We start from the raw sequence: 26,921 nt of genomic DNA on the forward strand, positions 1-26,921 counted from the left end.
TATTTACCAGAGATTCCAGGTGATTGGGTAAAAGGAGTCCAATAGGGAGCTGTGAAAAAAAGAGTGGCGTGGCGAAAGGTCAAAGTTTGAGGCTTAGCCACGCCCACACCTTTATACTTATTTAAAATCCGACGGTTGAATTTTTTCCTCTATGTCTTAAGAGTATATAGCAGAAGCTCGAAGGCGATTGGTGAAAAGGGCGACGGAGCATCACTCTCCAAACAACGTGTGTGAAAACCACTAAATCGCGCACTTGGACCAAAATGGCCGACTTCCTGTGCGACTTTGCACTTGGCTCCAAGAGACTTTTTTGTAGGTCCTGAGACACCACATTAGTGTACCAAATTTTGTAATCCTCAGTCAAAGCATGGCTTGGGGCTGACAGTTTTAATGGTCCTAGGGGGCGCTAATACAGAAAATAGGCCACGCCCACAAACTTAAGCTGACCTTTTCTATTGGGGGTCAGACTAGGATCACTCACAACAATGGTCGAGGTGATATCACGATAAATGAAGAAATGAGAGGCAAACGTATTTCCATGGCGTGATGGCGAATTTCGCCATGCTCCCAAAGCCCCGCCTTTTTTCAAAACCTTCCAGTACTGGAGACCAAGTGACCTCAACTTGCCTGCTGCTATTTACCAGAGATTCCTGGTGATTGGGTAAAAGGAGTCCAATAGGGAGCTGTGAAAAAAAGAGTGGCGTGGCGAAAGGTCAAAGTTTGAGGCTTAGCCACGCCCACACCTTTATACTTATTTAAAATCCGACGGTTGAATTTTTTCCTCTATGTCTTAAGACTATATAGCAGAAGTTTGAAAGTGATTGGTGAAAAGGGCGACGGAGTATCACTCTCCAAACAACGTGTGTGAAAACCACTAAATCGCGCACTTGGACCAAAATGGCCGACTTCCTGTGCGACTTTGCACTTGGCTCCAAGAGACTTTTTTGTAGGTCCTGAGACACCACATTAGTGTACCAAATTTCGTAATCCTCAGTCAAAGCATGGCTTGGGGCTGACAGTTTTAATGGTCCTAGGGGGCGCTATTTCAGAAAATAGGCCACGCCCACCAGATGTTCACATCAGATCTTTTGGGGGGCTGGACTAGGATCACTCACAAGAAGTTTCGTGACGATATCTTTGGAAATGACGAAATGGGAGGCAAACGTAAGGCCACGGCGGTACGCCTGAATTCGCCGCGCCGCCACAGCCCCGCCCTCTGCCGAAAACTCCCATAAAGTGACGCCAAGAAACCCCCACTTGTCTTGAGTTAGCAGCTACAAATTTGTGGTGATTAAGTGAAATGGGACAATTTTGGACCTTTCACAGGAAAACTTGACCTTTTTGGTCCTGAGGGGGCGGGGCTTGTGTGATGTCATCATCTGACCATTCAATTTCCTTTGTGGGCGGATGACAAATGACCACAGCAATTTTTGTAACTCTATTCCATTCAGTTATGAAGTTATAGCAATTTAAATTTTTTTGGCGAGTAGTCAAACTTCGAGGCCTGGCCCCGCCCCTTCAACATATACGAAAACTCAGAATCCTCATCTCATTTTGTTCGCCCATCCCTTCTGAGCAATTTTACACAATTTTTGAGATGATCGTGCGAAAAATGACCGAGCAATCCAATCAGAAACGGACCCTAAAAACGGCAAAAATGGCTAAAAATCGCCATTTCAACCCAAAATGGCCGACTTCCTGTTTGATATTGACCATGGTTGCAAGAGACTTTTCTGTGCGGACTGTTGAGGACTACAAGTGTACCAAATTTCATAACTGTACGATAAACTAAGCTTTATGGAGAGGGGTATTTTTCACCTTGTAGGGGGCGCTGTTCAGCCATTTTCTTTGCGATTTTTTTGGGACCTTTAAAATATCAAATTTTTCACCAGGCCTGACAAGTTTGCAAAATATTGTGAGTTTTGGGGTATGTTAAGGTCCCCAAAAAGCCATTCAAAGCGGGCACGGAATAACAAAAAATGAAAGAATAATTAAAGCTGCAAGCACCGTCGTTCTGCCCTCGCTGCTATGCGCCGCTCCGGCCTGGCCAGCAGCCCGGGGCACCAGGGCACGTCTGGCAGAACAGAATCGTCAACCACCCCGACGCCAGAATCCGCAAATGGCCTCCTAGTCCGCACCTCACCCTGACTCAGCATCCCCTCTGAGCTCACCATTAAATTGAATTGTAAGGTTACGGCGTTACGCCAGAATTCGCCATGGCATAAAAGCCCCTCCCTTTCTGGAAAGCTATCAGATCTGAATCGTCATTACAACATCATGAAGACAGTGTATGACCTTAGTGTCATGTTCACTAAATTAGAGGGGACAAATATGGGTATTTCAGCATAAAAAATAGACTTCCTGTAGTCAGGGGGCGGGGCTTAGGTGATGTCAGCTGTCCACATTGTCATTTTTTACAGATATGGTCAATGATCACACAGACAAAGTTTGAAAAAGATCTGATCATGCACATGGGAGTTATTAAGTCAAGTAAAGTAATGACGAAAGGTCAAAGTTTGAGGCTTAGCCACGCCCACACCTTTCAACTTTTGAAAAATCCGACGGTTGAATTTTTTCCCCTACGTCGTAAGAGTATACAGCAGAAGTTTGAAAGTGATTGGTGAAAAGGGCGACGGAGCATCACTCTCCAAACAACGTGTGCGAAAACCATTAAATCGCGTACTTGGACCAAAATGGCCGACTTCCTGTGCGACTTTGTCCTTGGCTCCAAGAGACTTTTTTGTAGGTCCTGAGACACCACATTAGTGTACCAAATTTCGTAATCCTCAGTCAAAGCATGGCTTGGGGCTATTAGTTTAAATGGTCCTAGGGGGCGCTATTTAAGAGAATAGGCCACGCCCACAAACTTCAGCTGTCTATTTCTCTTGGGGGTCAGACTAGGATCACTCACCAGAAGTTTCGTAGCGATATCACGATAACTGAAGAAATGAGAGGCAAACGTATTTCCATGGCGTGATGGCGATTTTCGCCATGCTCCCAAAGCCCCGCCTTTTTTCAAAACCTTCCAGTACTGGAGACTAAGTAACCTCAAGTTGTCTACTGCTGTTTCCCACAGAATCCTGGTGATTGGGTAAAAGGAGTCCAGTAGGGAGCTGTGAAAAAAAGAGTGGCGTGGCGACAGGTCAAAGTTTGAGGCTTAGCCACGCCCACACCTTTCAACTTTTGAAAAATCCGACGGTTGAATTTTTCCCCTATGTCTTAAGAGTATATAGCAGAAGTTTGAAGGAGATTGGTGAAAAGGGCGACGGAGCATCACTCTCCAAACAACGTGTGCGAAAACCACTAAATCGCGTACTTGGACCAAAATGGCCGACTTCCTGTGCGACTTTGCACTTGGCTCCAAGAGACTTTTTTGTAGGTCCTGAGACACCACATTAGTGTACCAAATTTCGCAATCCTCAGTCAAAGCTTGGCTTGGGGCTATTAGTTTAAATGGTCCTAGGGGGCGCTATTTAAGAGAATAGGCCACGCCCACAAACTTCAGCTGTCTATTTCTCTTGGGAGTCAGACTAGGATCACTCACCAGAAGTGTCGGAGCGATATCACGATAACTGAAGAAATGAGAGGCAAACGTATTTCCATGGCGTGATGGCGATTTTCGCCATGCTCCCAAAGCCCCGCCTTTTTTCAAAACCTGCCAGTACTGGAGACCAAGTAACCTCAAGTTGTCTACTGCTGTTTCCCACAGAATCCTGGTGATTGGGTAAAAGGAGTCCAGTAGGGAGCTGTGAAAAAAAGAGTGGCGTGGCGGCAGGTCAAAGTTTGAGGCTTAGCCACGCCCACACCTTTCAACTTTTGAAAAATCCGACGGTTGAATTTTTTTCCCTATGTCTTACGAGTACATAGCAGAAGTTTGAAGGAGAATGGTGAAAAGGGCGACGGAGCATCACTCTCCAAACAACGTGTGCGAAAACCACTAAATCGCGTACTTGGACCAAAATGGCCGACTTCCTGTGCGACTTTGCACTAGGCTCCAAGAGACTTTTTTGTAGGTCCTGAGACACCACATTAGTGTACCAAATTTCGTAATCCTCAGTCAAAGCCTGGCTTGGGGCTGACAGTTTTAATGGTCCTAGGGGGCGCTATTTCAGAAAATAGGCCACGCCCACCGGATGTTGACATCAGATTGTTTGAGGGGCCAGACTAGGATTACTCACAAAAAGTTTCGTGACGATATCTTTAGAAATGACGAAATGGGAGGCAAACGTAAGGCCACGGCGGTACGTCTGACTTCGCCGCGCCGCCACAGCCCCGCCCTCTGCCGAAAACTCCCATAAAGTGACGCCAAGCAACCCCCACTTGTCTTGAGTTACCAGCTACAAATTTGTGGTGATTAAGTGAAATGGGGCAATTTGGGACCTTTCACAGTAAAACTTGACCTTTTTGGTCCTGAGCGGGCGGGGCTTGTGTGATGTCATCATCCAACCATTCATATTACTTTGTGGGTGGATGATGAATGACCACAGAAAGTTTGGTAACTTTATTCTATTCAGTTATGAAGTTATAGCAATTAAAAAAAAATTGGCGAGTAGTCAAACTTTGAGGCCTGGCCCCGCCCCTTCAACATATACGAAAACTCAGAATTCTCATCTCATTTTGTTCCCCCGTCCCTTCTGAGCATTTTTACACAATTTTTGAGATGATCGTGCAAAAAGTGATCGAGCAATCCAATCAGAAACGGACCCTAAAAACGGCAAAAACGGCTAAAAATCGCCATTTCAACCCAAAATGGCCAACTTCCTGTTTGATATTGACCATGCTTGCAAGAGACTTTTCTGTGCGGACTGTTGAGTACTACAAGTGTACCAAATTTCATAACTGTACGATAAACTAAGCTTTATGGAGAGGTTTTTTTTTTCACTTTGTAGGGGGCGATGTTCAGCCATTTTCTTTGCGTTTTTTTTTGGGACCTTTAAAATATCAAATTTTTCACCAGGCCTGACAAGTTTGCAAAATATTGTGAGTTTTGGGGTATGTTAAGGTCCCCAAAAAGCCGTTCAAAGGGGCACCGGAATAATAAATAATAATAAACAGAGCAAAAACAAGAGGCCTTCGCAGCGCTTTCGCTGCTCGGGCCTAATAATTAAAGCTGCAAGCAGCGTCGTTCGGCCCTCGCAGTGAAGCTGCTCGCCCTCCGTCCGCCCCCCCCCTCCGCTCCATCCCCAATGCTCTCCAAACCCAGCTCCGCGCCGCTCCGTCCTGGCCAGCAGCCTGGGGCACCAGGGTACGTCTGGCAGAACAGAAACGTCAACCAGCCCGACATCAGAAACCGTGAACGGCCTCCTTGTCCACACCTCACCCTGACTCAGCATCCCCTCTGAGCCCAGCATTACACGTCTCACCACTAGGAGATACTCTATCTTTACCACACTGGTGATGTGATGTTCAGTCTCGGGCAAATCGTAGGCTGTTTGTGGAAGTTACAGTCAAACGTAAGGTCACAGTGTCACGCCAGAATTTTCCATGGCATCAAAGCCCCTCCCTTTCTGAAAAGCTAGCAGATCTGAATGGTCATTACAACATCATGAAGACAGTGCATGACCTTAGTGTCATGTTGACTAAATTAGATGGGACAAATATGGGCATTTCACCATAAAAAATAGACTTCCTGTAGTCAGGGGGCGGGGCTTAGGTGATGTCAGCTGTCCACATTTTCACTGTCTTCAGATGTGGTCAGTGATGCAACAGACACAGTTTGATATAGATCTGATCATGCACATGGGAGTTAAGTCAAGTGATGTAATGGCGAAAGGTCAAAGTTTGAGGCTTAGGCACGCCCACACTTTTATACTTATATAAAATCCGATGGTTGAATTTTTCTCCCTTTGTCTTAAGAGTATATAGCAGAAGTTTGAAGGCGATTGGTGAAAAGGGCGATGGTGCAACACTCTCCAAACAACGTGTGCGAAAACCACTAAATCGAGTACTTGGACCAAAATGGCCGACTTCCTGTGCGACTTTGTACTTGGCTCCAAGAGACTTTTTTGTAGGTCCTGAGACCCCACATTAGTGTATCAAATTTCGTAATCCTCAGTCAAAGCATGGCTTGGGGCTGACAGTTTTAATGGTCCTAGGGGGCGCTATTTAAGAAAATAGGCCACGCCCACAAACTTCAGCTGTCCATTTCTATTGGGGGTCAGACTAGGATCACTCATCAGACATTTTGTTGTGATGTCACAATGATTGAAGAAATGGGAGACAAACGTATTTTCATGGCGTGATGGCGAATTTCGCCATGCTCCCAAAGCCCCGCCTTTATTCAAAACCTGCCAGTACTATAGATCAAGTGACCTCAACTTGTCTGCTGCCATTTGCCAGTGATTGCTGGTGATTGGTTAAAAGGAGTCCAATAGGGAGCTGTGAAAAAAAGAGTGGCGTGGCGACAGGTCAAAGTTTGAGGCTTAGCCACGCCCACACCTTTATACTTATATAAAATCCGACAGTTGAATTTTTTCATCTATGTCTTAAGAGTATATAGCAGATGTTTGAAGGCGATTGGTGAAAAGGGCAATGGTGCAACACTCTCCAAACAACGTGTGCGAATACCACTAAATCGAGTACTTGGACCAAAATGGCCGACTTCCTGCGCGACTTTGCACTTGGCTCCAAGAGACTTTTTTGTAGGTCCTGAGACCCGACATTAGTGTATCAAATTTCGTAATCCTCAGTCAAAGCATGGCTTGGGGCTGACAGTTTTAATGGTCCTAGGGGGCGCTATTTCATTAAATAGGCCACGCCCACAAACTTCAGCTGTGCAGTTCTATTAGGGGTCAGAGTAGGATCACTCATCAGAAATTGTGTGGCGATGTCACAATGATTGAAGAAATGAGAGACAAACGTATTGCCATGGCGTGATGGCAAATTTCGCCATGCTCCCAAAGCCCCGCCTTTTTTTCAAACCTGCCAGTACTGCAGACCAAGTGACCTCAACTTGTCAGCTGCTATTTGCCAGAGATTGCTGGTGATTGGGTAAAAGGAATCCAATAGGGAGCTGTGAAAAAAAGAGTGGCGTGGCGACAGGTCAAAGTTTGAGGCTTAGCCACGCCCACACCTTTAAACTTATTTAAAATCCGACGGTTGAAATTTTTCCTTTATGTCTTAAGAGTATATAAGAGAAGTTTGAAGGCGATTGGTGAAAAGAGCGATGGAGCATCACTCTCCAAACAACGTGTGCGAAAACCAGTAAATCGAGTACTTGGACCAAAATGGCTGACTTCCTGTGCAACTTTACATTTGGCTCCAAGAGACTTTTTTGTAGGTCCTGAGACACCACATTAGTGTACCAAATTTCAAAATCCTCAGTCAAAGCATGGCTTGGGGCTGACAGTTTTAATGGTCCTAGGGGGCGCTATTTCAGAAAATAGGCCAGGCCCACCGGATGTTCACATCAAATTTTTTGGGGGGCTGGACTAGGATCACTCCCAAGAGGTTTTGTGGCGATATCTTTAGAAATGACGAAATGGTAGGCAAACGTAAGGCCACGTCGGTACGCCTGACTTCGCCGCGCCGCCACAGCCCCGCCTTCTGGAGAAAACTCCCATAAAGTGACGCCAAGCAACCCCAACTTGTCTTCAGTTTCCTGCTAGAAATATGGGGTGATTAGTACAAAGGGCGAATTTTGGACAATTTCCCAGTAAAACTTGACCTTTTAAGGCCTGAGGGGGCGGGGCTTATGTGACATCATCAATCAACCATTCATTTGTCTTCGGGGGGCGATGACGATTGTCCATAGCAAATTACTTTAACTGTAATTCTTTCGTTTATGAAATTATAGCAATTTGAATTTTTTTGGCGAGTGCTCGAACTTTGAGGCCTGGCCCCGCCCCTTCAGTATTTACGAAAAGTCAGTTTTATTTTCTCATTTGATTCGTCCATCGCTTCTGTTCGATCGCGCATTATTTTTGAGACAATCGTGCGAAAAATGATCAAACTGTTCAACCAAATATAGAGCCTAGAAATGGCCAAAATGGGGTAAAAATGGCCACTTTAGTCCAAAATGGCCGACTTCCTGTTTGATATTGACCATGGGTGCAAGAGGCTTTTCTGTTCGTATTGTTGAATTCTACAGGTGTACCAAATTTTATCACTCTACTATGAAAAAAGGTCAATGCGGAGGGGTATTTTTAATTTTCCAGGGGGCGCTGTTGAAACACTTTTATACCAACTTTCACATTGCCAGTGAAATACGTAAATTTCACGCACTTTCTATATTGGGCCAGAATTTGGTGAGTTTTTGGATATGCTAAGACCCCCTAAAGGCCGTCCAAAGACGCGGAAGAAAAAAAAAAAAAGAAAGAAAGAAAGAAAAAAAAAAAGAAACGGAGCAGATACAATAGGCCTTCGCAGCGCTTCGCTGCTCGGGCCTAATAATAATAATAAATAATAATAATAAACGGAGCAGATACAATAGGCCTTCGCAGCTTCACTGCTCGGGCCTAATTAAAGCTGCAAGCAGCGTCGTTCGGCCCTCGCAGCGAAGCTGCTCGCCCTCCTTCCGCACCCCCTCCGCTCCATCCCCGACGCTCTCCAAACCCATCTCCGCGCTTCTCCATCTTGGCCGGCAGCCGAGGGCACCAGGGCACGTCTGGCGGAACAGAAAGTCAAGCACCCCGACACCAGAAACCGTGGACGGCCTCCTCGTCCACACCTCACCCTGACACAGCATCCCTTCTGAGCCCACCATTACACATCTCACCACTAGGAGATACTCTATCTTTACCGCACTGGTGATGTGATGTTCAGTCTTGGGCAAATCGGAGGCTGTTTGTGGAAGTTACAGTCAAACGTAAGGTCACAGCGTCACGCTAGAAATCGCCATGGCATCAAAGCCCCTCCCTTTCTGAAAAGCTATCAGATCTGAATGGTCATTACAACATCATGAAGACAGTGCATGACCTTAGTGTCATGTTGACTAAATTAGAGGGGACAAATATGGGCATTTCACCATAAAACAGTAGACTTCCTGTAGTCAGGGGGCGGGGCTTAGGTGATGTCAGCTGTCCACATTGTCACTGTCTTCAGATGTGGTCAGTGATCACACAGACAAAGTTTGAAATTGATCTGATCATGCACATGGGAGTTATTAAGTCAAGTAACGTAATGGCGACTGGTCAAAGTTTGAGGCTTAGCCACGCCCACACCTATATACTTATTTAAAATCCGACGGTTGAATTTTTTCCTCTATGTCTTAAGAGTATATAGCAGAAGTTTGAAGGAGATTGATGAAAAGGACGATGGAGCATCACTGTCCAAACAACGTGTGCGAAAACCACTAAATTGAGTACTTGGACCAAAATGGCCGACTTCCTGTGACACTTTGCGCTTGGCTCCAAGAGACTTTTTTGTAGGTCCTGAGTCACCACATTAGTGTACCAAATTTTGTAATCCTCAGTCAAAGCATAGCTTGGGGCTGACAGTTTTAATGGCTCTAGGGGGCGCTATTGAAGAAAATAGGCCACGCCCACCAATTTCAGCTGTCTATTTCTCTTGGGGATCAGACTAGGATCACTCACCAGAAGTTTAGTAGCAATATCACGATAACTGAAGAAATGAGAGGCAAACGTATTCCCATGGCGTGATGCAATTTTCGCCATGCTCCCAAAGCCCCGTCTTTTTTTGAAACCTGCCAGTACAGGATACCAAGTGATCTCACGTTGTCTACTGCTATTTGCCAGAGATTCCTTCTGATTGGGTAAAAGGAGTCCAGTAGGGAGCTGTGAAAAAAAAGAGTGGCGTGGCGACAGGTCAAAGTTTGAGGCTTAGCCACGCCCACACCTTTCAACTTTTGAAAAATCCGACGGTTGAATTTTTTCCCCTATGTCTTAAGAGTATATAGTAGAAGTTTGAACGAGATTGGTGAAAAGGGCGACGGAGCATCACTCTCCAAAGAACGTGTGCGAAAACCACTAAATCGCATACTTGGACCAAAATGGCCGACTTCCTGTGTGACTTTGCACTTGGGTCCAAGAGACTTTTTTGATGGTCCTGAGACACCACATTAGTGTACCAAATTTCGTAATCCTCAGTCAAAGCATGGCTTGGGGCTGACAGTTTAAATGGTCCTAGGGGGCGCTATTTCAGAAAATAGGCCACGCCCACCGGATGTTCACATCAGGTCTTTTTGGGGGCCGGACTAGGATCACTCACACGAAGTTTCGTGACGATATCTTTAGAAATGACTAAATGGGAGGCAAACGTAAGGCCACGGCGGTACGCCTGACTTTGCCGCGCCGCCACAGCCCCGCCCTCTGCCGAAAACTCCCATAAAGTGACGCCAAGCAACCTCCACTTGTCTTGAGTTGCCTGCTACAAATTTGTGGTGATTAAGTGAAGTGGGGCAATTTGGGATCTTTCACAGTAAAACTTGATCTTTTTGTTCCTGAGGGGGCGGGGCTTGTGTGATGTCATCATCCGACAATTCATTTACTTTGTGGGTGGATGACGAATGACCACAGAAAGTTTGGTAACTCTATTCCATTCAGTTATGAAGTTATAGCAATTTAAATATTTTTGGTGAGTAGTCAAACTTTGAGGCCTGGCCCCGCCCCTTCAACATATACGAAAACTCAGAATCCTTGTCTCATTTTGTTCGCCCATCCCTTCTGAGCAATTTTCCACCACTTTTGAGACGATCGTGCAAAAAAAGATCGAGCAATCCAATCAGAAACGGACCCTAAAAACGGCAAAAACGGCTAAAAATCGCCATTTCAACCCAAAATGGCCGACTTCCTGTTTGATATTGACCATGCTTGCAAGAGACTTTTCTGTGTGGACTGTTGAGTACTACAAGTGTACCAAATTTCATAACTGTATGATAAACTAAGCTTTATGGAGAGGTTTTTTTTTTTCACTTTCTAGGGGGCGCTGTTCAGCCATTTTCTTTGCAATTTTTTTGGGACCTTTAAAATATCAAATTTTTCACCAGGCCTGACAAGTCTGCAAAATATTGTGAGTTTTGGGGTATGATAAGGTCCCCAAAAGGCCATTCAAAGCGGGCTAAGAATAATAAATAAGATATAAACAGAGCAAAAACAAGAGGCCTTCGCAGCGCTTTCGCTGCTCGGGCCTAATTAAAGCTGCAAGCAGCGTCTTTCGGCCCTCGCATCTCCGCGCCGCTCCGGCCTGGCCGGCAGCCCGGGGCACCAGGGTATGTCCGCGGAACAAAAATTTTGACCACCCCGACACCAGAAACAGCTAACGGTCACCTCGTCCGCACCTCACCCTGACTGAGCATCCCCTCTGAGCACACCAAGTTTGGTGCAGTTAAGACCTCATCTGTAGGAGGTATTACAGTTTTAGTGGTGTGTAGGGGGCACTGTGGTGTTATTATACGAATTTCACCAACCATTTGTGTCTCATTGGCTAAAGGGCATGATTGTTCATTGCCATGTTCAGTCTCGTGCAGATGAGAGGCTGTTTGTGGAAGTTACGATCAAACGTAAGGTCATGGCGTCATGCCAGAAATCGCCATGGCATCAAAGCCCCTCCCTATCTGGAAAGCTATCAGATCTGAATGGTCATTGCAACATCATGAAGACAGTGCCTGACCTTAGTGCCATGTTGACTTAATTAGAGGGGACAAATATGGGCATTTCACCATAAAACAATAGACTTCCTGTTGTCAGGGGGCGGGGCTTAGGTGATGTCACCTGTCCACAATGACGTTGTCTTGAGATGTGGTCAGTGATCACACAGACAAAGTTTGATATAGATCTGATCATGCACATTGGAGTTGTTAAGTCAAGTAATGTAATGGCGAAAGGTCAAAGTTTGAGGCTTAGCCACGCCCACACCTTTCAACTTTTGAAAAATCCGACGGTTGAATTTTTTCCTCTATGTCTTAAGAGTATATAGCAGAAGTTTGAAGGAGATTGGTGAAAAGGACGATGGAGCATCACTCTCCAAACAACGTGTGCGAAAACCACTAAATCGAGTTTTTGGACAAAAATTGCCGACTTCCTGTGCAACTTTGCACTTGGCTCCAAGAGACTTTTTTGTAGGTCCTGAGACCCCACATTAGTGTACCAAATTTCGTAATCCTCAGTCAAAGCATGGCTTAGGGCTATTAGTTTAAATGAACCTAGGGGGCGCTATTTCAGAAAATAGGCTGCGCCCACAAACTTCAGCTGTCTATTTCTCTTGGGGGTCAGAATATGATCACTCACCAGCAGTTTCGTAGCAATATCACCATAAATGAAGAAATGAGAGGCAAACGTATTTCCATGGCATGATGGCGATTTTCGCCATGCTCCCAAAGCCCCGCCTTTTTTCGAAACCTGCCAGTACTGGAGATTAAGTGACCTCAAGTTGTCTACTGCTATCTGCCAGATGTTGCTGGTGATTGGGTAAAAGGAGTCCAGAAGGGAGCTGTGAAAAAAAGACTGGCGTGGCGACAGGTCAAAGTTTGAGGCTTAGCCACGCCCACACCTTTCAACTTTTGGAAAATCCGACGTTTGAATTTTTTCCTCTGTGTTTTAAGAGCATATAGCAGAAGTTTGAAGAAGATTGGTGAAAAGGGCGACGGAGCACCACTCTCCAAACAAAGTGTGCGAAAACCAGTAAATCGCGTACTTGGACCAAAATGGCTGACTTCCTGTGACACTTTGCACTTGGCTCCATGAGACTTTTTTGTAGGGCCTGAGACACCACATTAGTGTACCAAATTTCGTAATCCTCAGTCAAAGCATGGCTTGGGGCTGTTTGTTTAAATGGTCCTAGGGGGCGCTATTTCAGAAAATAGGCCACGCCCACATACTTCAGCTGTCTCTTTCTCTTAGGGGTCAGAACATGATCACTCAACAGCAGTTTCGTAGCGATATCACCATAAATAAAGAAATGAGAGGCAAATGTATTTCCATGGCGTGATGGCGATTTTCGCCATGCTCCCAAAGCCCCGCCTTTTTTTGAAACCTGCCAGTACTGGAGACCAAGTGACCTCATGTTGTCTACTGCTATTTGCAAGAGATTCTTGGTGATTGGGTAAAAGGAGTCCAGTAGGGAGCTGTGAAAAAAAGTGGCGTGGCGGCAGGTCAAAGTTTGAGGCTTAGCCACGCCCACACCTTTCAACTTTTGAAAAATCCGACGGTTGAATTTTTTCCCCTATGTCTTAAGAGTATATAGCAGAAGCTTGAAGGAGATTGGTGAAAAGGACGACGGAGCATCACTCTCCAAACAACGTGTGCGAAAACCACTAAATCGCATACTTGGACCAAAATGGCCGACTTCCTGTGCAACTTTGCACTTGGCTCCAAGAGACTTTTTTGTAGGTCCTGAGACACCACATTAGTGTACCAAATTTCGTACTCCTCAGTCAAAGCATGGCTTGGGGCTGACAGCTTTAATGGTCCTAGGGGGCGCTATTTCAGAAAATAGGCCACGCCCACCGGATGTTTACATCAGATCTTTTGGGGGGCCGGACTAGGATCACTCACAACAAGTTTCGTGACGATATCTTTAGAAATGATGAAATGGAAGCCAAACGTAAGGCCATGGCGGTATGCCTGACTTCGCCGCGCCGCCACAGCCCCGCCTTCTGCCGAAAACTCCCATAAAGTGACGCCAAGCAACCTCCGCTTGTCTTGAGTTACCAGCTACAAGTTTGTGGTTATTAAGTGAAATGGGGCAATTTGGGACCTTTCACAGTAAAACTTGACCTTTTTGGTTCGGAGGGGGCGGGGCTTGTGTGTTGTCATCATCCGACCATTCAATTTACTTTGTGGGTGGATGACGAATGACCACAGAAAGTTTGGTAATTCTATTCCATTCAGTTATGAAGTTATAGGAATTTAAATTTTCTTGGCGAGTAGTCAAACTTCGAGGCCTGGCCCCGCCCCTATAACATATACGAAAACTCAGAATCCTTGTGTCATTTTGTTCGCCCATCCCTTCTGAGCAATTTTACACAATTTTTGAGACGATCGTGCGAAAAATGATCGAGCAATCCAATCAGAAACGGACCCTAAAAACGGCAAAAACGGCTAAAAATCGCCATTTCAATCCAAAATGGCCGACTTCCTGTTTGATATTGACCATGCTTGCAAGAGAATTTTCTGTGCGGACTGTTGAGTACTACACGTGTACCAAATTTCATAACTGTACGATAAACTAAGCTTTATGGAGAGGGTTTTTTTTTCACTTTGTAGGGGGCGCTGTTCAGCCATTTTCTTTGCGATTTTTTTGGGACCTTTAAAATATTAATTTTTTCACCAGGCCTGACAAGTTTTCAAAATATTGTGAGTTTTGGGGTATGTTAAGATCCCCAAAAAGCCATTCATTTCGCGCACGGAATAATAAAGAAAGAATAATCAGAGCAAAAACAAGAGGCCTTCGCAGCACTTTCGCTGCTCGGGCCTAAATATTAAATAATAATAATAAACAGAGCAAAAACAAGAGGCCTTCACATCGCTTTCGCTGCTCGGGCCTAATAAGCTTTATTGCCAGCGCTCCAGCGACCCAGAGCATAGGAACTTGACTCCGCAAACACAACCTGACCAAGGTTAAACACACACACATGTAGAGAAAAAACAGGTACAGGCAGTCACGAGAGCAGCCAGAACGGCGCTCATTTCATTAGATGAAAAGGGTGTTACATGAGGATAATTGGGGTAAGGTAAAAAAAAAGGCATAGCAGAGTTAGACCCAGAGGGGAGTAACTCTATTATACAAAAAAAAAAACTCCTCAACATAGAAGCACGAACATCACAGATACAAAACATCAGAGTCCGATGGGGAGGCGGGGTTGGGCGGGATCCTGAATCCTCCAACGGGAGCTGCCATTACGGCGCTCAGCCAGCTGCAGTCAAACAGGTGGGAGGGAGAAATGAGGGACAGAGAGCACATTGAGTTTCCTGCAGGTTGCTGACCTCGAAGCAGAAGTCACAATCTGAAGGCGGGGGGGAAGGTCGGGACACAGCATCTGTCAGCATTCCTCCTTTCGTGGGGGTGTGTTGATGGCAGCCTTGGAGGCAACCTTGGCGTCAGATAAGGATAAACAAGACTTTGTTTAGGGCAGGCAGAGATAATTTTCCTCTCTGTCTTGGAGTCTATAAGTGGTCATTCATGTCCACCAGTGAAGCCAATTATACGTTCTAAACATCCCCACACCGTCCGGCGACCCTCTCCGAGATGACATCCATCTTGCGCACTAACACAGGCAACGCCGCGAGGACATTGTCCAGCTTACGGTTCACCTCGAGTAACGTCCCAGTCTGTGAGGTCACCGCACGGGCGGCACATTCCGTGGGTGAGGGTTGCACTCCAATCGCTCCCATCTTCCCAAATTTCCAGAAAACCAGATATCCTCCCACTCCAATCAGAAGAAATCCAGTGATCATCAGGCCGAATATCCACAAATCTTCCACGTCCTCGATGGACAACTGAGAGAGGCACACGATTCGCCAGACCTCCCAAGAATCGAGTGCATATCCCGCTGCGAATGTCCCCTCGGGACAGGTGGGAGCCCCCTTCTCCGTTCTAATTGTAGAAAAAATCTTATCAATCGCGTTGAATGACCAGTTAATTAAGTCCATTTTCCAAAAAAGAAGTAGTGATTTCTGGAGAAATGCAGAGAAGTGCTCTGTAGGCAGACAGGACAGAGAGCCTTGGGGAAGTAGATAAGGGAGCTGAAGAAAAAGCGTCTGTACTCTCTGAGAGCTGGATAAGACGATAATGGGTGCTGTTGCACAGTTACTGTCTCTTTAAGTGACTAAAGAAGAGCGATGGGGTGGGACTTGGAGAGTTTTGGTTCTGCTTGTTCTAGGTCAGGGGTGTCAAATATGCGGCCCGTGGGCCGGATCCGGCCCGCAAGCGGGTTAAATCCGGCCCGCGAGATGGTTGTGTAAACTTTATTTTCATACTTTACAATGTAACTTTATTTTCATACTTTACAATGTAGAGTGAAAATAAACTTATCTTTGTGAGAAAGTTTTCTCTGTAATGAGTATAAATAAAACAAAGCTGCGCTCAAGGCTCACACAAGAACTTGAATCACATCCTGAAGTTGGCTGCCACTCAGGATGTGACTTCTGATGTTGATGTGCTGGTGAAAGCTAAAAGATGTAAAGTAAAATGAGTCATATATACTTCAAGTGCTGCATGAAACTGGTCTAGCCATGTGACATGTAAGCTCTTTGAATCACTAAGGAATGTTTTTTTTATTGATTGATTTTTTTATTTTTTTCAAATTTTCAAGTACACTTCAGGTGTTGTACTTGTACTACACTGTCCTCAGGCTCCAGCCTTGTTTTATATTGATTGTATTAAAACAAAGAAAACAATCTGAAGTTTATTTTTTTAATTTACCGGTCCGGCCCACTTAGGACTAGATTTCCCTCAATGTGGCCCCTGAGCTAAAATGAGTTTGACACCCCTGTTCTAGGTTGAAAGCTAAAGGAGCTGAGAGGAGAAGTTTCTCTGTAATTTGGGCTGTTTTGCTGGATAAAGTTAATAAATTATCTTCCAGAATAAAATGTCTGGTGTTTGAGCATTGCAAACATTACACCACATATGGCAGACACAAGGCCCACAGGCCAGATGAGGCCCGCCGCATCATTTTATGTGGTCTGCGAGAGCTTCAAGTGTCTTAAAATAGGTCCATGCTGCTTCAAAGCATACATTGACGCGAAACTACTTTTCCCATAATACATGGCGATCGTAATCCCAGTGCAGTGGCAGTATTTCACCACTAGGTCGCAGTGTATCCAATTTCATGTTTACTTAATGCAACAAGTGAAAATAACTATCCACAAAGTATCCCAAAATGTCCAGGAAGAGAAAGATTGATGCAGAAGGAAGGTGTTTCAACAAAGATGGAACATGTTGATGCTTCAAGGGGAAAAACCGGTATCTTTACAGTCATTAGCTCCCATGCTACTAGCATCAGCGTCTGCAGCGGTACCATCCTCCGCATCAGACAAACTGAAAACCCTCCTCTTACTCAGCGCCGAGTTTAATCAGCAATTTGTCGACTTTGAAGCACAGAAATGGATTTGAACCACTCAGTAATGTTTGCTGCTGACAGAAAGCGCACCGATCTTCCAGACCGAGATGATTTAACGACACTCTCAAGTCAGTTTGAGCTTGCATTATTTTGATTTGATGCACTTTTTCTGCTCCAAAGCATGAGAGGTAATGGGTGAGATAACATTTTCATTTAAGAGAATTTCTATTATTTATTTTTGTTGTTGGCTTGTGATAAAAAAATGTCACCTACTTTAAAACAGGAGCTGGAAACATTGCAGATAGAAGAATAGAATGGAAATAAAATAGAAAATCCCTTTATTGTCCCTCAGTGGGGAAAGCTTGGTGTCACAGCAGCAATAACATTCATTACAGGAGCAACAAACGAGGGTAAAAATATGAATAAACAAGAAAATTTAAAACAGAAATACTTGAAAGATTCAAAAGATTAAAAAATAAAAATAAATGCTGAATGTATACACATTTTAAGGAATACAAATATTTAAAAGAATTGAGACATAATAAGTAATGAATACCACCGATGTGCTTTATTTAAAATCAACTTGCTCGTGTGTAGTTTTGTTACGGCTACCAGCCTTGCCAGTGAGATACAGGAGCCAGGATCACCCAGCCCTGGTGATCAGCCTGGCACCGCCCCTCCTCCTCCTCTCTTCCAGGCTGCTGGGGAGCACAGCTGAGCTGAATCCTGCTGATTACCAACACCTGGATAAAAAGGCTGAGCCTTCAGCAGTGCAGTGGTTCTGCTGTCCTCCAGGTCTTGTTTTGGTTTAACCTCTTCATTTGGATGAGTTTTTCCTTTTATAGTTTAAACTCTGAGTGATCCAGAGGGATCTTTTTGATGCTTGTTGATTACAAAGGTTAACTTGTTTCGTTGCAATTTTATTGATTCCATTTTAAACACCTTCAGATCGGTAAAGCTTTTAATATAAGTTTTTACCAGGTGTTTTTATAGTTGGTAATTTGTGTAATGTTAACCTTTGAGATTTTCGTTTGTTTTGCATTATCATTATAATGCCCACCATCTGTTTGCTCATTTTTAGAACCTTTTACAACAATTAAAACCATTTTAAACTCCACTGTCATATTTCATATGTTACCCCCTCCTTCACATTTTAACATCTCCTGTCGGGGACATAACAGTTTGGTTATTCCACATTCAGTGTTACTGCAAAAATAAGTTTGTTTCCAAATGAAAAGGTTCAACTGCTCATATCTGTAAATAAAGGAAAATGTGCACATTTACCGTCACTTTTTAAAAATATTGAGTTTGGCCCGCGACTTCGTCCCAGTTTTTCATTTGGGCCTTGTGGGAATTTGAGATTTACACCACTGCATTACATTATTACTTTACTCCAGTAGATAGTAGAGTAATGTAACTTCAATCTGATCAAAACTTTTGAGTGTTTCAAAAGAAATTTTCTGGCTTCATAGTTTAAAAACTGCCCCTTTGGCAGGCTCTCAACTGAGGAGAGGAGACAGGAGGAGCACACACAAAACAAATCTCACAACACTGAGAGATCTGTTCAGTGTGGACAATCTCCGTCTGGCAATGGCTGACTTAGGTTCTGAAGTGTAATATTCACCCTCTGATGAAGATATTCACTTGTCCAGTGAGGAAGTGACGCTGCAGCTGCACAGCAGCAGCAGCAGCGTCTGTGTGCTTCATGAGAGTAAACATGCTTCACACACATAATCCAAAGCTTATTTCAGCGTGTTCGGGACATGGTGTGTGTAAAACAGACTAAAAACACAGCTGACCGTGACAGACACAGCAGGAATGTAAAAGAAGGGAAAAGGGCTGGGCAGATGCAGTAGATGTGAAACTGAAAGTAAAAAGTGCATTGCATATTTGATATAAATAGTCCAGCATCTGTAATAAAACAGCACTACTAAAAGAGAAAACGTTTACTTTTGAAATTCGTATGGACGCAGGACTTTGAGGAAGCTAAGAGCAAGATGACACATGAGGGCTAAAACAAAAACGGGGTTCACCTGCCCTCTTTCCACCGTGTTGTTTAGGTGACTTTGGTGTTTCAGCTGAAAACCAAAAATGCACTTTTGGGTCATTTTCGACCGAAACCAAACTTCCGGTGCATCCCTAATGTGCTGTGCACACCAAGGGATTTGGTGCTCCTCACTCTCTCCACCGTGACACCGCTGATGTTGAGTGGCAGGTTCCCAACCTGGGTCTTCTTAAATTTGTTGTTAATGCATTTTTTTCTATTAAGTTTTGTTAAATTAATTCCTCTTTTGCTGGTGCAGCAGTCTGGGGAACAACTCAGTGTTTCCACTTAACTCCTGTGCCACCATTGCCCATGTCCTCCATAAGCTTTGCAAATGTGAGGTTCATCAATCCGTTCTTGCTGCTTTTTATAGATGTTTGGTTAAGTCCATCCTCACATTCAACATGACTGCCTGGTTTAGTTCACTTACACTTGCTCACCGTAACACGCCCAATGAAATCACCAGAATAAGCAATAAAATCATTGGTCAGGAGCAGCAGCCAATCACCTACAACACTAGAGCTGTTGGGAAAAGCACAGATCTCCACACATCCATCACATGCTCTCCACACCTACTGCAAAAGGTGACCATCAGGTCGTCGGTTCAGGTGCCTCTCACTGAAAACAAAAAGGGCTTCCTCCAGCTTCCCTCCTCAATCCACCTGTTAAATGCTACGCCACAGCCCAAGTGACTGTGGACCAGACCACTATGGTTGGAAGTCTTTTATTATTCCTTTTTGTCTATTGTATGTAGTTGTGAGTACAGGTTCAGGTGTAGGTCCCCAAGTCAAACCAGCTGTTAGAGATGAGCAATCCCCTAGTTTCACACAGAAACACCTCCCTGAAAGGTAAGACTTAATCCACTGGAGTGCCAAGCAGGGGCGGCGTTAGGCCCAGCTACTTGGGCTGAAGCCCCGGATGTTTCATGAAAAGCCCCGAATCTAAAACGCTGAAGTAACATGCAGTACCAAAGTCCAACAGAGAGGGAGCAGCTGGCAGTAGTTTGTGTACAGCCTGCCTGAGCCTCCACCACTGAAGAAGTAGCCCTTCAGCAACTGGCTTCTTCTACAGTCTCTGCCTGAAACGCATGAGTAAAGATGGACATAAGGACGTTTTTTAGACAAAAAGTACGACAGAACCCCAGCTTTGATGAGACTGGTGTTGACTCAGGTTTGTGAGTCTTATTTGAAAATATTTGTTGTGCTGCTGGTTTGCCTAAAGTTAGCTTATCAGGTAAAGTTGATGGAGAAAGGGAATATTTACTATCACTCTAAACACTAACAGGAACAATACTCTGCCCTGAAAATGCTTAATGTGTAGCGTCAGATTAAAAATTATGTGGAACAAGACAAATATGATGTTGACTAGTGCGTGTCATGTGTGTGTGTGTGTGTTAAGCCCCGGATCTTCTTCAGTCCTAAATCCGCCCCTGGTGCCAAGCCAGATATTCCCACCCAGTGCTCCAGTCGGTCAGTCAAGATATTGTGGTCCACTGTCTCGAATGCTGATGTCAACTCCAAAAGTACTAAAATCACTGCATCTCCAGAATAGTTGGCCATCAGGATTTTGTCTAAAACCTTCAACCTTTTTAAATGGTTTGTATGTGTATGTGTGTTTTGATCAGGTTGTAATGGGCTGTGCTGACAATATATTCTACTTGATGAGCTGGTCTGAGTGTTTCAGAACCTCCTGATCTGCTGGAATTAGAACCCACAAACAGAGACTGGCCAGACTAGATGACAGAACTTGAAGACAACAGCAGCTCTGATCACAACCATAGGTTGAATGGCTTCACCTGGTGGTAAGGCGTTTCCTGTTTCCTGTTTTCAGTGTTGCCCTACGTGTAGCTGTTTGGTGTTTGGGGCTCGCTAAAACTGATTTAATTTCTCTGTACTAGGATATCTCTGAGTTATTGTAGCACATAAAAACGCTAAAACACACAATTTCTGTTGTTCCACCTAGCTTTTAGGGAACCATTTGAGTTCGCACGCAGTTTATTTGGTTTCCACCAGTTTGCTCGTCCAGTTAGCTTAGCCTCAGCACGGCTATGGCTACTTCTGTCTCTGCTTCTCTGTCTCCTATCTCTTGCTCTCTGTGTCAAATGTTTATTTACTCCTCTGCCTCCTTTAGCGATAATGGTACTTGTAATAAATGTAGCATTTTTGTAGCTTTGGAGGCGAGGGTGTCGGAATTGGAGTCCCGGCTCTGCGCTGTTGAAAAATCCGTAAACAGCCATAGCTACTTGGCTAGGGTGGCGCTAACTAGCTCAGAACAACCCTGTAGCGATCCTCCAGCAGAACCCGAGCAGCCGGGACCTCAGGCCGGCTGGGTGACGGTGTGCAGGAAGCATAGAACCCAGCCCGTGGGCCACCACCAACCCGTCCACGTTTCTAATTCCCCGCTCAGTGACGCACCCACTGACAAGCCGACTCTGATCATTGGCAGCTCCATAGTCAGAAACGTGGCATTAGAGACTCCAGCAACCATAGTTAAATGTTTACCTGGGGCCAGAGCGGGCAACATTAAATCTTACCTGAAACTGCTGGCTAAGGATAAGCGTAAATACAGTAAGATTGTTATTCACACTGGTGGTAACAACACCCTGTTACGCCAATCGGAGGTCACTAAAGTTAATGTTGCTTCGAAGTGTAATTTTGCCAAAACGATGTCGGACTCCATAATTTTCTCTGGCCCCCTGCCTGATCGAACCAGTGACGACATGTTTAGCCACACGCTGTCCTTCAACCTCTGGTTGTCTAGGTGGTGTCCTGAAAACAACGTGGGCTACATTGATAATTGTAAAACTTTTTGGGAAAACCTGGTCTGATGCGGAGAGACGGCATCCATCCCTCTTTGGATGGAGCAGCTCTTCTCTCTAGGAACATGGCCAGTTTTATTAGTCCTCCAGGACAACCCAGGGTCCAGACCAGGAAGCAGAGTCATAGTTTAACACACCCCTCTGCAGCTTCTGTACTGTTACCCACCCACTACCCCATAGAGACAGTGTCCTGCCCACGGCCAAAATCACACAGATTAAATATCAGGCTTAATAAAGCAAATCATGGAAATCTCATAAATATTAGAACAAACTCAACTGAGCAGAAAACTAGAAAAATTAAATGTGGGTTGTTGAACATTAGATCCATTTTTTCTGAGACTTTGTTAGTTAATGACTTGATTTGTGATAATCAGATCTCTTTGCTCTCTCTCACAGAATCCTGGCTGCAGCAAGAGGACTATGTTAGCTTAAACGAGCCGACTCCTTCAAATTATTTAAATCATCATATTGTTCGAAATACAAGGCGAGGAGGAGTAGCAACCACTTTTCATTCTGATTTATTAATCAGTCCCTTACCAATTAATAGCTACAGTTCGTTCGAACATCTTATTCTTAGTTTTCTTAATCCAGATTGCAAAACCATAAAACACTCTTGTTTGTAGTTTAATATCGTCCATCAGGCCCTCACTCTGAGTTTTTGGATCAGATCTCTGATTTTTTATCTGATTTGGTGCTAAATACTGATAAGGTCATTGTAGTGGGGGATTTTAATATGCATGTGGACATTGAAAATGATAGCCTCAATGTAGCCTTTAGTAATATCTTAGACTCAATTGGTTTTACACAAAGAATACATAGCTCCACCCACTCCTGCCATCATACATTAGACCTTGTGCTGACTTATGGCATAGAGTGTGAGGAAATAACGATCTTTCCACATAATCCAGTCCTCTCGGACCACTTTCTGATAACCTTTGAGTTTATTATAAATGAGTTCTCGAGACATGAAAGTAAATTTCATTATAGTCTGTCTCTATCTGCCAACGCAGATGCATCTTTTAAATCAACTGTTCCATCTTTTCTGTCCTCAGCATCTCAGAGGCATGTAGCAGAGGGCAATAATTTCAGTTATAGCCCTTCACAAATTGATGCCTTAGTTTATCATGTTAATTCCTCCTTATGTGTGGCGTTAGATGATGTTGCCCCTTTAAAAAAGAAGGTAATTAGGGACAGGAATTTGGCTCCATGGTTTAATTCTCCTTTACGAGCCTTAAAACAAAACTCTAGGAAATTGGAGAGAACATGGCACTCTACGCACCATGAGGAGGCCTACCTATCCTGGAAAAATAGTCTTGTGCTTTATAAAAATAAGCTTCGACAAACTAGAACTGCTTATTTTTCAGCACTAATTGAGGAGAATAAGCATAATCCCAAATTTCTTTTCAGTACAGCTGCTAAAATTACACAGAATCATAGCTCTGAGCCATCTATTCCCTTAGCCCTCAGCAGCAATGACTTCATGGGATTTTTTTACAAGTAAAATTAATTCTATTAGAAACAAAATCTTTAGCATCCTCCCTAATGCGATTTCTTTTTCCTCAGTAAGTGAGGCAGCATCAGAGGTGACTGTAGAACCTCATCTGTGCTTGAACCATTTTGATCCAGTTGAGCTTTCAGATTATCAAAAATATTCGCTTAATCTAAACCTTCAACTTGCATTTTGGATCCAATACAAACCAAATTATTTAAAGAGGCATTTCCTTTGGTTACTGCCCCCATTCTATATACAATCAGTCTATCCTTAGTAAATGGATATGTACCACAGGATTTTAAGGTTGCTGTAATCAAACCTTCACTTAAGAAGCCTTCTCTGGATCCAGATGACCCAATGAATTATAGACCAATATCTAACCTTCCATTTTTATCCAAAGTGCTGGAGAAAATAGTGGCCATCCAAGTATGTCAGCATTTAAACACTAATGCTCTGTTTGAGGAATTTCAGTCTGGTTTTAGAGACTATCACATCACTGAAACTGCGTTAGTGAGAGTTACAAATGATATTCTCATGGCCTCAGATAATAATCTTGTGTCTGTTCTAGTCTTGTTAAATCTCAGTGCTGCCTTTGACACAGTTGATCACAATGTTCCGGCCATGTTGTAGGGATCAAAGGAACAGCGCTAGGCTGGTTTAAATCCTACCTGTCTGACAGATTCCATTTTGTAAATGTACATGACAAATCGTCTTCATACTCCAGGGTTACTTGTGGAGTACCACAGGGTTCAGTGCTTGGACCATTTCGTTTTACTATGTATATGCTCCCAATTGGTAAAATCATTAGACAGCATGGGATAAACTTCCACTGCTATGCTGACGATACTCAGTTCTATTTATCCATTAACCCTGATGAACCTAATCGGTTGGGTAGATTACAGGCTTGTCTTGAGGACATAAAAAATTGGATGACTCTAAACGTTTTGCTTTTAAATCAAGATAAGACGGAAGATCTCATCTTTGGACCAGAAATCCAGAAAAGGAAAATGCTTAGTCAATCACCTGACCTGAATGGCATTAAATTAGTCCCCGAGAACAAAGTAAGGAACCTTGGTGTTATCTTTGACCAGGACATGTAATTCAAATCCCAGGTTAAACAGGTTTATAGGATTTTCTTTTTCCACCTTCGGAATATTGCTAAGATTAGAAGCATCCTTTCCAGGAGTGATGCTGAAAAACTTGTTCATGCATTTATTACATCAAGACTGGATTACTGTAATTCATTACTCTCAGGAAGTCCACAGAATGTAGTTAAAAGTGTTCAGCTTGTCCAAAATGCTGCAGCTAGAGTTCTGATGAGAATTAAAAAGAGATAATATCTCTCTTGTCTTAGCTTCCCTACATTGGCTACCTGTTAAATTCAGAATAGATTTTAAGATCCTTCTTCTCACATATAAAGCTCTTAATAATCAAGCTCCATCGTACATCAGTGATCTGATTGTTCCATACGTTCCTAACCGAGCACTTCGCTCTCAGACTGCAGGTTTACTGGTGGTTCCCAGAATATCTAAAATTAGGATGGGAGGCAGATCTTTTAGATATCAGGCTCCTCTCCTGTGGAACCAGCTCCCAGCTTTAGTCTGTGAGGCAGACACCGTGTCTACTTTTAAGACTAGGCTTAAAACCTTTTTATTTGATAGGGCCTATGGTTAAAATCTGATGTTAGCCTAAATCTGGACAAGTGGGGGAGTAGAGGGAGGTGGAGTGTACAGTCGGTAAAGACGGCTCTCCCTTGCCCTGCCTCCAACATGCATCCATCTAAATAGGATGGATTATCCAGAGTTATCTCTGTAGTAATGCTGCTATAGGCTTAGACTGCTGGAGGATACACTGACTACTTTTCTCTACAATCTGCTCTTTAACTGTATTACTTTCTGCTATTTCAGCTGTTAACTTAATTTTCTCTCTAAGTGTTTTTCTTCCCAGAAGAAGCTACAATGATGTTCTGCTGAGCTGTGGTGGCCTCGTTGAGGGGGCCATCGTCTAGCACACTGCTGCTAACCACTTAAACATTCTCCCTCTCCTGATAATAACTTTTTGCTTTGCTTGACATTGGATGTGCTACTACTAGTTTGTCCGTTTAATTATAGATCCACTAGGATAAATACAGTAACGCTTATCTCTCACCAAATAGAATATTTACTAAGAAATCCCAATGTAACCATAGAAACACTACTCAGTGTGTGTGTGTGTGTGTGTGTGTGTGTGTGTGTGTGTGTGTGTGTGTGTGTGTGTGTGTTGTGTGTGCTCTTTCTTCTCGATCCCCAGTGAGTCGTGGAGGATGGCTGCTTATACTGAGCCAGGATTCTCTGGAGGTTTCTTCCTGTTAAAAGGGAGTTTTCCTCTCCACTGTCGCTTTATGCTTGCTTAGTATGAGGATTGCTGTAAAGTCACTGACACTAGTCAGTGACTTGATGCAATTTGCTGGGTTCCTTATATAGGAAACTTTATTTCTGATTGGCTTAATTAACTGACCTGAATTGGAATGTTTATTAGGTGAAGTGCCTTGAGACGACTCTTGTCGTGATTTGGCGCTATATAAATAAAATTGAATTGAATCAGTGCTGGTCTTCACAAGCACAGCAGCTGCTCCAGATGGACTCCAGCAGCAGAAGACCCCACCAGGTGTCTCCTTTGTCAGGTAAGAACAGGAACCAGAGGCTAGAATTCACACAGGATCACCTGAGCTGGACCAGAAGACAGGAAAAACCTCTCCTGGTCTGATGAGTTTGGATTTTAGCTGCAACATTCTCATCATCGGTGGAGCTGTGTGATGCTGTCAAGCCAGTTTGGACTAGAACCTCTGAAGGTGACCATCACTAACCTGACAGGGTGAGGTTTCTGTCAGCTGCTCCCACACTGTTGCTGGCATTCAGCATCACGTTTCCTGTCAAGCTGCTCAGTGAGACCTTCAGCGTGTGATTGGTCAACCAGGGGTAGCTTCGTGAGTCCAGGATGAGGAAGTCAGAGGTGTTAGCCACCAAGTGACCCCACTGGTCCACAAAGGTGAGGGTGGCTGGGGGATTGGACCGTACCAGGGCAAGGAGGAGCAGGAACAGGCCAGGGTCGGACGTTTCACTGTACTGGGTGTTAACCCAGAGGATCTCTGGCTGGACTGGGACACAGAGCAGAAGAGCAGCTTCACTGACAGTTAGCTGAAACCAGAACTGTTTACTTACAGCCCTGGAAGGTCCCCCAGACTTACACTGGACATTGATCATGACTGTGGCATTGTAGCTCTTTCCTGTCCTGGGGTTTGATGCCACACACACCAGCTCCCGGTCCCACTTCCTGGCCTGCAGGAAGAAGGTGTTGTTTGGGTTGGTTCTTGGTTTCACCACCTCAGGATCCTTCTGTGACATCAGCAGCAGACGACCAGGGTTTGGTTCCTGCTGCTTCCCGTTCAGATACCAGGTCAGCAGAGGAGGGGCCCGAGGATCCCAGCCGTCCAACTGGCAGCTGAATCTGTGTGTCATGTTCTCCTGAAGCGTCACAGCTGACTGCTGCCAGCCATCGATCTTAGCAGCTGGCTCAACCTTACCTGTGGTAGCAAAACGTAGAGTTACTGCAGACTGTTGATCTCAAGTTT

At 44.3% G+C, this 26,921-nt stretch overlaps 1 protein-coding gene and 1 pseudogene across 5 annotated transcripts in view; one reads left to right on the top strand and one right to left on the bottom strand.

The window, feature by feature from the left end:
• The window catches only part of LOC107372867 (transmembrane protein 25), a 276,351-nt gene that overhangs the window by 229,140 nt on the left and 20,290 nt on the right, over positions 1–26,921 (bottom strand). For all 5 annotated transcript variants that reach the window (XR_008561387.2, XM_054738075.2, XM_054738074.2 and 2 more), the window contains 2 exons: positions 26,538–26,873; positions 26,157–26,447 (listed from right to left, as the gene is read on the bottom strand). Coding sequence is in view for 4 of the 5 variants with exons in the window: in XM_054738075.2 (XP_054594050.2) it covers positions 26,157–26,447; positions 26,538–26,873 (627 nt within the window). In the remaining variant the exon portion in view is untranslated. The remainder of the gene's footprint in view (positions 1–26,156; positions 26,448–26,537; positions 26,874–26,921) is intronic.
• Positions 20,700–22,889, top strand: LOC139062585 (uncharacterized; annotated as a pseudogene).

The sequence above is a fragment of the Nothobranchius furzeri genome, chromosome 13, assembly GCF_043380555.1.
Source record: "Nothobranchius furzeri strain GRZ-AD chromosome 13, NfurGRZ-RIMD1, whole genome shotgun sequence".
Lineage (NCBI taxonomy): Eukaryota > Metazoa > Chordata > Actinopteri > Cyprinodontiformes > Nothobranchiidae > Nothobranchius > Nothobranchius furzeri.